The sequence below is a fragment of the Pangasianodon hypophthalmus genome, chromosome 15, assembly GCF_027358585.1.
Source record: "Pangasianodon hypophthalmus isolate fPanHyp1 chromosome 15, fPanHyp1.pri, whole genome shotgun sequence".
Classification (NCBI taxonomy): Eukaryota; Metazoa; Chordata; class Actinopteri; order Siluriformes; family Pangasiidae; genus Pangasianodon; species Pangasianodon hypophthalmus.
The window spans coordinates 12,986,059-12,997,043 of record NC_069724.1 but is presented as its reverse complement, the minus strand read 5'-3'; the positions used below and the strand labels follow the sequence as shown (position 1 = coordinate 12,997,043).

At 38.0% G+C, this 10,985-nt stretch overlaps 1 protein-coding gene across 5 annotated transcripts; it reads right to left on the bottom strand.

Annotated features, from left to right (window-relative positions):
* Nucleotides 1-16: 16 nt before the first annotated feature.
* LOC113543048 (signal-induced proliferation-associated 1-like protein 3) lies at nt 17-10,207 on the bottom strand. Of its 5 annotated transcripts, none has more exons than XM_026941001.3 (11): nt 8,573-10,207; nt 7,535-7,646; nt 7,336-7,433; nt 6,935-7,242; nt 4,849-5,424; nt 4,334-4,481; nt 4,081-4,219; nt 3,487-3,627; nt 3,285-3,393; nt 449-530; nt 17-340 (listed from the first exon to the last, which is right to left on the bottom strand). In XM_026941001.3, the coding sequence occupies exons 2-11, from the start codon at nt 7,605-7,607 to the stop codon at nt 194-196; spliced, it is 1,821 nt and encodes a 606-aa protein (XP_026796802.3). In that variant the 5' UTR covers nt 7,608-7,646; nt 8,573-10,207; the 3' UTR covers nt 17-193. The 5 variants fall into 5 exon arrangements, with proteins under 5 accessions (XP_026796802.3, XP_026796801.3, XP_026796804.3 ...); XM_026941000.3 differs by having other exon boundaries at nt 8,577-10,207; XM_026941003.3 differs by having other exon boundaries at nt 4,849-5,409; nt 8,577-10,207.
* Nucleotides 10,208-10,985: the final 778 nt, after the last annotated feature.

Here is a 10,985-nt window from a genome sequence, read left to right as displayed (position 1 = left end):
TATGTTACAAAATGATTGTGTTTGGAAGCTTTATCAGAGTTTTAATATGACTCATAGAGTTAAAATATTTGTTTTTGTGGAATCTAAAAAGAACTCGTACATTGTCGTGATATTTTATTTACTGTCAATTAAAGTTTAAACCATTTGGATTTTTATCACAAAGATGCCTCATGGCCTTGTTTCCTCTCATCTTCTACTCCACGGATTCAGGGTTTATGCTGAACATCTGGCAGATTTTGTGCAGCTGTGCATTAGCCGACAGTGATTCCTCTTTCAGTTGCTCGTTGCTCATGCGAAGTTTCAACACCTCAGCCAGCAAAGCTACCTTGTCCTTCTTCTCCTGAGCGAGAGAATAGGAGAGAGGAAGACGTGGGATTAATGAGCAGGTCAGTGGATTCCCAGCACAGCTGTGCTCTGACATTATCTGTGGCATTAATTAGAAGCTGACCTTCAGGAGATCAGTGCTGAGCCTCATCAGCACGGCCTCCAGGTGAGAGAGTTGGTCAGGAAAGTCAGTGAAAACATTGTCACTGAAACAAAATGCATATAATAAAGTTTGAGTCATTATAGTTTATTAAATAATGAAAAAAGAGTTACCGTAGTTGCTAAATGTTTTTAATTATCACAAAGAAGTTCTACACAAATCAAAATAATATACCCTTAAATAAAACTACTCATAAAACTAACAAAAACTAGAAATCAAACATTTCATTTTTTACATGCAGCTCGCAAGGAAAAGGAGTATTTTAAATATAACTCATTTGTAATATATAAATAATATTTAAAAGTAATGCTTGGTTTCTAATCAGAACACATTGTACATTGCCCCTGCATCACATTTTGTTTATTTTGTCCTTAAGATGATTTGGTTAATGTTTAAAATATTCAGTTATTCTATGGACTCTTAAAAGTCACATGGAGAATTATTTGAGTTAAAAAAATTGTTTGTTTTGCATTCTCATATTTCCTGATGTCATTATTATTCATTGTAGTTAAATGCATCCACTCATATTCAGAGGGATTCAGAAGTACTAAAATACCAGACTTTCACTTCCAGATCATTATTAATACATTTAATGTGTTTTTTTTGTTACACCACAGCGCTGCTGAATTCTGGATTCTGATTGGTCAGAAGGTGTTGATTAATTTTCTCTAACACCAGCTGCAAATCACAAGTTTATATTAAAGCACTTTTTCTAATGCTTTATCATTTCTAGAGTAACAACTCATTCAAGGGACTTGTGTAGTGGGTGCTCCATGTAATCTAAGACTAATAATAAGCAGATTAAAAAGTATGCTGTTTTTTAACAAAGAAAAACATGATTGTTGACATGGTGAAGTTTTCGGTAAGGAGACATTTATATAACATTTATTGAAGGAGTGTTTTTTTTATCAGTCAGAGGTAAAGCTGAAAGCTGTTTCCTTCAGGACAGAGTAGTTTAAGCTTTTTTTCTTTTAACAGAGAATGTGTGTTGATTACTTAAGCAATATCACACAAGCAAGAGTGCTGTTGTACTGAATATCACCTCGGCTTTGTGCCTATGGCTGAATCACAGCAATGCTGATATTCAGTACAACAGCATGATTGTGAGTGTGATATTGCTTTTATACAACAGTTCTATAAACAAGAAATTATTATCAAGTAACTGACATTTCAGACACAATATGGTGAATTTTTTTTTTTATTTTTGCTCTGTCAACAAAAATAGTTCCCAAAGACGCCATGGATGGATAGAGCGGTGCGTGTTGCCATGCAAAGCACAGTCCATAGTAAGTGTAGTAATGGTCTAACTAACTATTGCTAGAATAGGAATTTTAAGACAAGTGGACTGATACAACCAGTGACATGTACTGGTGCGGCTATACTAAATATCAGCACTCTTGGAATGCTGCTTGTCCAATCAAATTACTGGACCAGTGCTAACTGTTGTATACAATGATTTATGTCCACTTGTTCTGTTGGTGAAGTATGTTTAAAAAGGAGTGACTGGCTAATGTAGCTACCTAAATGAACAGGATGTTCACATAATTTATTAAATTAATTTAATTTATTACATTAATTTAATATCCAAACAGAATTAAAATTATGAGATCTAGCTAGCGAGGTAATTTTTCATCCTCCCTTCATGGTGTTTCATTCTGCTAATGTAATCTAGCAGCTAGCTAGCTAGTTAACGAGCTATCAAAATGAGCATCAAAATGAGCCACAGGGTCTGTTTACAGCCTATAGTTTGAATAGTTTAGAGCAGAATAAGCAAAATGGCTTTGAACTATCAAAGATGTCAACACTGTAAATATTGGGTGTAGAGTTTGAAAGTTGTCAAATGAAGTTCACTGGGCTATATCTCAGTAAGAGCTTCAGGTAAGTGTTGGAAGTGTGTGCACGTTCATGAGGCTAGAACAATGACTGTATTTATGAGTGGACAGCATAGCCCCGTTGACTTCCATTGTATGGTTTTAAATTTTATGTATGGTTTTAAATTCCATTGCATGGTTTTAAATTTTATGTATGGTTTTAAATTCCATTGTATGGTTTCCATTGTATGGTTTTAAAACCTAAAATTGGTCCAACTGAAAGTTGCCATCTTGACTGTATTTACACAGCGGCTCTAAATTGGAGCCAGAGCATGCGCAGAAGACACTGCTGATTGACAGCAGGCCCACCTCTCACCCGCCCATATTGGTCGTTCTTCATGCCGGGAGCGTGCATATGAGATATACAATACAACAATGTTTTAATAAATTCAAAATGGAAACTAAAAACACATGTTCAGGTAATGCTCATCTTTGCTGTTTCAAAAATGTATTGTATTGAGACATCACTGTATTGTATCGAATCAAAATTGAATTTTGTGTGTTGTTTCAGCTCTAGATAATAATCAACCCTGAAGTGGTAATAGTAACACTGCTTCACATCGGGCCACATCACACCATCCTGCCTTTGATTATTTTCCTATAACAGCATGCCATGGATATTATAAAATGTGACTAAAATGACTAAAGTGAAAATGTAACTTAAAATACATAAAAGCCAAAAGCATCTCTAAAATGGAACTCTAAAACTGCCAAGCTGCCACTGTTGGGCCCTTGAGCAAGGCCCTTAACCCTCTCTGCTCTGGGGCTGCTGTACCATGGCTGACCCTGCGCTCTGACCCCAGCTTCCTGACAAGCTGGGATATGCGAAGAAAAGAATTTCACTGTGCTGTGAAAATCTGAAAACTGAAAATATTGTATAAAAAAAGCTAGTTTGAATGAGCAAAACTATAAAAGAATAGTTGACTCACTCTGGAGCTTCAGTGAGAGCATGAGGAAGGTGTGGACTGTGTGGTTCAGGACTCGTACCTGACTGCAGGTCACGGGACTCACCAGACAGGAGGTTAGCCATCTCCTGCTCTATAAACATTGTAAATAAAACATGCAGAACTCTTTAAATGTGTAAAATCATTATGACAATTATATATACAGCATTTCTGATTCTTTATTTACCTTCATAAGCCTCGGCTGCATTCACCAAGCTGTTCCAGTCAAGCTTGCTGGGTGTATTGGTCAGATTCAGGGGTTCCTGATCAAGCCGAACGTCCTGGTCCCAGACCAGTGTGTCAGAGAGGCCACATTGTGCCTGGGACACTATGGAAAAATGTTTCATGAAAAAAATTTTTTTTTCATACAGCTGCATAATTTCTGATTCCACTTTCACTGATTTCAGTGTGTTATTCAAGGTGACTTTTGATAGAGGAACTGGTTGGACCAGAATTCTGATCAGTTTTCCTTATTGATGCCACACAAATAAACAAACAGAAATGCCTTTAATTTTGTTGTGTTGTGGATTTTTTAAATCTAAAAACCCATCATTAACAAGCCTTTTAGTCACAAATTTTGTTGGAACAATGTTATGCCAAATGTTAAGTGTCAGTGTGTAGCATAATAATGAGGTAATCACTTTTACTGTCATCACTGTCACGGTCCCAGCTGTTGGTAGAAAATGAGATGATTGGGTCCTGTCTGGGCTGGTTCTTGCTTTTGGATGTGCAGTACAAAAATGATCATTGAGTGTACCTGATTCCTGGCAGTAGCTCTTACCTGTGGGGTCAGACTGCAGAGAGAGGTGGGTGGGTCTGGGGACAGGACGCCTGGTGAGGACAGGGCTGGAGAACATTAAGGGCTTTGGTGAAGATGAGCCTTGAAGACACTCAGTAGCACTTCTGCTTGTTTGGGTTGGCTGAAAAAATAAACATGGCAGTCTTGGTGAATTGCTGTCTGGGGCATCATTATTTGTAGTTGCCATAGAAGCAATGCTATGGGTCCTTGTTATTGTTTGTGAAATAGCACTAACCGAGTCGGCTACTTCATCCATCAGAATGAGCTTTTTCAGGTCCTCCACTACAGTGGTCTTGTGAACAGGTTGTGGGGTGAAGCCTGACCGGAGTGTAGCGATCACACGAGGCTGACCAAACACATTCTTTGACTTCGTGTCCACCTGCCTGCTCAGATTTAAACATCAAGTCAAATAGTGAATACTAAAAAAACTCATATATGCTCTATTTCTTACTAAATACGGGTTTTGCTTTTTTGTACTCTTAACACCCCAGACTCAGCTTCATAATTAGCAATAATATCTTAGCAAATAAATTAAAAAAAAATTATAAAATTATTTAACCAATATTGATACATATTTATATTTATATGTAGTTATAATTCCAAGAATAATCTCATCTTGTACTATTTAAGGATTTTTTTAAATCCCTCAATATATTTTGTGATGATAGATTATTCATAAAAAGCGGGTATGGCCAAGAAAAAAGAGCTATAACACATGTAAGTTAATATTGCCCTAATTTTAATACACACCTTTTATTATTGTTGCTGATAGAATAATTTCCAACTTCACTGGACTCTTGGCTGTTCTTCTGTTTGCTGTTGTTTTGAGTGCCTCTGCCATATGATTGGCTGGTTGAGGCAGAGTTAGAACCATCTGTTGGAGTATGAGAACTATAACAGGCGCCATTGTACACACTGAGCTTACAGTAACCAGTAAGCTTACTATCTCTTTGTAAATTCAGATGGTCCGGTGAAGATGGACTTTGTGGAAGCGTAAAGCTGTTGTTGAATACATGTGGATCTTGAGCCCATTTCTTTACACTGAAGAAACTCTGTTTCTTTGTGGACTGCGCTTGGTCACAATGATTCCAGAGACGCTCCTGATTCTTGGAGATCTCTGTGCTGGTTAAGTACTGCTGCAGGCTGGAGAAACATTGAGACTGGATCTCCTGGTCATTAAAATGCTGAAATTCTTGGTCGTATGTCTGTTGCTGGATTGGATTTATTGGGGTTGAATCTGGCAACGTTGGAGAAATTGCAGCTCTCATCAGTCGAGGCTTAACCACCACCGAGGTCTTGATTCCTTGTGGCCTGCAGGACAGTACACTAGAAGTGACGTACACAAAGTGTTGGAATGGGTCATTTGTACAAAAGTACAAAAATATTTTCATGCACAACAGTCGCAACAGTTTACTCAGAATGGTGCAATAAAAAGAACTGTTCTGTGGACTTGTTGATGAGAGAGAATGGCCATACTGGCTTGAGCTGATAGAAAGACTACAGTACAGAATGGCCGGACTGGCTTGAGCTGACAGAAAGACTACAGTAACTCAGATAACCTGTACAATTTTGGTGAGCAGAAAAGCATTTCAGAATGCACAACTTGTCGAATCTTGAGGCAGATGGACTCACATCAGGTTCCACTTCTGTCAGCCAAGAACAGAAAGCTGAGGCTGCAGTGGGCACAGGCTCACCAAAACTGGACAGTTGAAGACTGGAGAAACGTAGCCTGATCTGATGAATCTCAATTTCTGCTCAGGCACACTGATGGTAGAGTCAGAATTTGGTGCCAACAACAAGAATCCATGGACCCAACCTGCCTCGTGTCAACAGCAAACCGTGCTTGTCCGAGGAGCTTGTATGTTTTGGATCATGAGCAGATCCTTTCTTTCTCCACACTTAGCCATTCCATCAATTTGGTAGAGGTTAATCTTGGTTCCAACTTCTCTGGCTCATCTCTGTATTTATTTGCGAATTCCAATCTGGCCTTCTGATTCTTACTGCTGATTCCTACAAGTGTTTTTTTACTTTTTCAGGACATTCCAAAATGTGCAATGACCCTGATCAATTTTCTCTCTTTTCTCAGTTTCAAAATGGCTTGCTTTTCTCCCATAGACAGTTCTCTGGTCTTCACGTTGGTTTATCCTTTTTAACAAAAAATGCAGTCTTCGTTTTCAAAACTCAGGGCTCACACCAAGAATAGATTTTCAGAGCTATTAATTGTTTAAACAATCAATCTAACAGAACACACAACAGGCAACAAGAAACAACTGTCATTCACATGTTCCAATATTTTTGATCACTTGAAAAATGGGTGGGTTCAAACAAAAGGTGCCATGTTCTGTTGTTTAACACATCTAGATGTAAATATCAGCAAAAATGAAAGCTTAAAATTAGATTTTTGATCTATTGTCTCATGTTCATCTTTTGATCTCAAAACCCAAATGTCTTCAGAATTGGCTTTGCCATTCTAGTACTTTTGGAGGGGACTAAAGATATATATATATATATATATATACATATATATATATATATATATATATATATATATATATATATATATATATATACATATGTATATATATATATATATATATAAAACTCTAGTAATAGTAATAATAATAGTAAAAAAGTAAAAGTAAAAAAGTTCTCAACCCTTGAAGTAGGACCAGTTTGGATGAGATCCAGTAGGTTAATGTGGTGAACATGAGGTTCTTGCACATACTCATTAAAGCAAAACAGAAAATTTATTGTAAACATAGCTAAAACACTTGCACCTTTTGAGCAATACATTAATATAGCTGTACACATTCTGAAGAATGTCTTCATGCCTCACCTTTGCTTGAAAACAGCTAATTTGGTGCGAGGTAAAGGCAGAGTATGAGAATAGTACTCCTTTGTGTTTTTGTTCTTCAACTCTGTTGAAGGCCCACAATGTTTGGATCGAGGAATTTTGGGACTGTAGAAGCCTGGCTGTGCCAGTGGGTGTGGACTACATGAGCAAGCCACACTTGTAGAACTCTTACTGTCCCAGGAGCACTGATCCTGCAGCCATTCACCCTTGAAGCAGAGGTCATGGCTATCAGGGGAGAATGCACCTCGCTCTGCTGCAGCACGAAAACAGCCAGGACGCAGAAAATGTGCCTGGAAGACAAATAGGCGGGGCGACTCTGATTACTCACAGGCAAAGCCCTCACTGTCAGGGGTGATGCAGTAAGACTGAAAATGCAAAGTCACCCTTGGAAGGCTTCTGCAGAACTCCCCGTCCAGCTGGTCCTGCTGATCTGAGCTTTTCTCAGCTGAACGAGGGGCAATCACCATGTGCCATCCTCCATCTGAAAATAAACTCATCAGAATTGCTGCTGTGGGACACAGCTCTCTAAAAATTTACTATAAAAGAAAGAACTTGTAGTTTTTTCTGAACTATGTAGTATACCTGCATTGTCACTTTTAGTCGATGTGTTCAGCCTTGTAAACTCCATCTTCCTATTCAAGCTCCATTTAAGCATGCGTGTACATCGCACGCTAAAAGGAGATGCTGTTATTGACTATATAGACAAGAGAAGACAAAATCAAAGGAAGATTAAGACCAGGGATTGATCTGAGAAGAGATGAAAGTTGATGTCATCTCTCTAGTTAAAAGAATTTACAAAAATCAATCACCAGACATTCTATTGATTCACTTAAAAAAAAAAATCCAGAGCTATTCCTCAACACTTTTTTCCAGATTTATTTAAAAACTTTCTAGAATTTCTTTGAATAAAACACTTAGGGGGTGGCGGGTGCTGTTATAGGAACATGATCAACAACATGGTGATGCAATGAAGCCTGAGAAAGAAAGAGGAATTACTGTTATTATCCCAAAGTTATTTATCTTCCATAGAAGCAACGCGTCAGAGACTCGGCTTGGATAGTTAGGCTTGGCTAGTTAGCTAGTTGGCTAGATCCACAAGCTGTTGAGTGCGATGTATTTGACGGTGATATTAGCATGAAAGTTGAAGCTTTGGAAGCTGATCTGTTTGAGCAGATTGTACAGATGAGAACGTGAGAGAGCTGCACAGAATAAAGGACTAAAGCGCTGCTGCATCGCTCTCTTTATGCAGAAATGAAGCAAGGGCTAAATCCCACTGGGTGCCATTAACAATTGAATTTTAATTATAAAGATAAAGGTTTATTCTTCAATGGCTTTTCTTCAATTCTTCTCTCCACCAGTGTAAGCCATCAGTTGTACCCACATTATCGCTTTTTTTTAACAATTAAACCACAACACATAACTGAACAAGAGGAACTGTGAAGTGAGATGAACACTGCAACTTTATAGCTTTAACATACATTTTAATGGATTATCAGATTCGTCTTAGAGTCTTACTATAATCTTAATAACCGTGTCATCTACATACACATTCCTGTTTTGAACATAAAAACGTAAATAATGCAAAGAGAAGCACGAAAGGATTTCAAGAACCAAACTTACTTACATGTGGTTTCTTCTCTGTGGTTTACCTCCACACTAATGCTACATCCCAGAGCTCTGGAGCTTCTTTAGGAAACATTCAGGAGTGAAGTGATGGCACCAAGTGCTCCGATTCAACACAACCACGCATACAAGATACACAAGAGGAAGAGCTGTGTGGGATTTGTACCGACTGCCACTGAAACAGAGGATGGGATTGTTTATTTCTGTTTGCCTCTTCAGTGTCAATAGTAGAGTTGTGTGAACTGGACCACACTGTGCTATGTGATACTCTATTTATAATGTAACTAATATACATTATTTATGTAACTTTCATGAATGCTGTAGGGGTTTGTATCATTGCAGCATTACACAGAAAGAGAAAAAGAGAAAAACACTTAGGACAGAAGTAAAAAAAAAAGATAACTGACAGTTTATAATGCCCACCTCCCACATACTGTAGATGCACTTTTGTACAATCACTCACTGTAGCCCACTAGTTGCTCTGCACAAAAGTATTAGCCCACTCTACTCAGTCTATTTGCGATGTTAGCGCAAAGACTACCTGTATCTGTTTAACACTCCAAATGTTCATATCTGTACCTGTATTTGTATTTCACGTTGTTTTTAAACCAAACGTGAGCGTGGCCTAAACTGGTAGAGTTTTTTTTTTTCTTTTTTTCAATAGAGGTGTTCATGGGACAGTTTTTAATCCTCCTCACAGTTATTATTTTTGTTTGTACCTGCCTGTAATATTTTCTAATGAATTTAATACTAATTTCCCAAAATATAAACAAAGTTGTCACCTAATTTAAACCATAACAATCTTGGCCAGGCAGTTACTAAAGTGGAATGAATGAACGTCATAAATGCATCATTCACATTAATGAACATGGTCCTTGTATGTTCTGCGAAATTCATATCTGACTGTTCATTTGCATTAAAGTACAAACCTCCCACTCTCGGAGATCTGACTACCTCTGCCCTCTGGACCTGCCTGACCATCCTGATGCTCTACTTCTGCTTGTTGCTTCATGTACTTGTGACTCACTTGCTGCTGCTGTGAATGACTGCACATGGATAACCTAAAGATTGCTGTGTTACTCGTGATGTCCAAGCGTCACCCATTTTTCAGTGGATAACTTCACTTGGATACTATGGACTTGTACCTAAAATCTTCTGCTAGAAACATAAAGATCCTTATGCTCAGTTCATTTTTTCCCCACACTCTTTACTATTTGACTTTATAGTATACAACTGTGGAAAAGTAAAGATTTATAATCCCACTCTCTGGTATCACCCAGAAGAATATGGTTTCCCTTTTGAGTCTGGTTCCTCTCAAAGTTTCTTCCTCATTCCTCCTTGCCACTGTGAACAAAAAGCACTATACAAACAAAACTGAATTATCTATTTACTCCAAATAATGTATTAATGTTCATTACATCCTTACAGTCTATCAGTGTAAAGAGACTACCGCTGAGCAGATATTTGAGTGGTGGTTTATTCTCAGTACAGCAGTAACACTGACATTATAGCGTGTGTGGTGCTGTTATGAGTGGATTCATACACTGTATTAAACCCTGCCTTACTGCACTTTATTACATGCTCCTACCATCTTAGTCACCTTACAATCGTATTGGTACAGGCTGTGGCTCATCTATTTTCATAGCTCTCTAGCCTTCATCCATTTTAGTGATTTTTGATCACCTTATGGTGTTCAACAACTGCAACTGCAACAACTGCTATACACACTACCACATCAGGGTCAGTGTTGTACTGAAAATAAACCACCACCCAAACAGCATCTGTTCAGTAGTGGTCTCTTTCTCAGGATAGAGGACAGCTGATACACAGTAATTGCACACCTACAAAGTCACCTAATGTGTACTGTAATGATTTATAATCCCACTATCTGCTGTTAGCGGCAGAGGATGAGTTCCCTTTTGACTCTGGTTCCTGTCAATGTTTCCTCTGGGAGATTTTCTTTTCCAATGTCACCTCTGGCTTGTTCATATTTTATATATATATATATATATATATATATATATATATATATAAGGTTGAGATGATGAGTGTGCCATAGAATTGGACACCCCGGGCAGTGGCGTAGTTATGAGACAGTTTTTATTTGACACTTTCACTATGCACTTGAACCCTGTGACCTATAGTTTAGGGTAAGATAGACTTTAATTACTTTTGAGCTTCAGCAAGCACTTAAATTAGCACTATGTGTAAAAAAAAAAAAATTCCTTGTCTTGTGTTTTTTCATACTGTACTAACCTCCCCAACTGGGTTTTTAGATTGATAGTATTCTAGGTCAGTCCCTGACCTAGTTAACTAGCACACAGATGTGTTTTCGATAGGGACAACAAGGCACTTCTGTAAGTGGCGCTGGATAAGGGTGTCCGCCAAATGCTATAAATGTAAATATTAG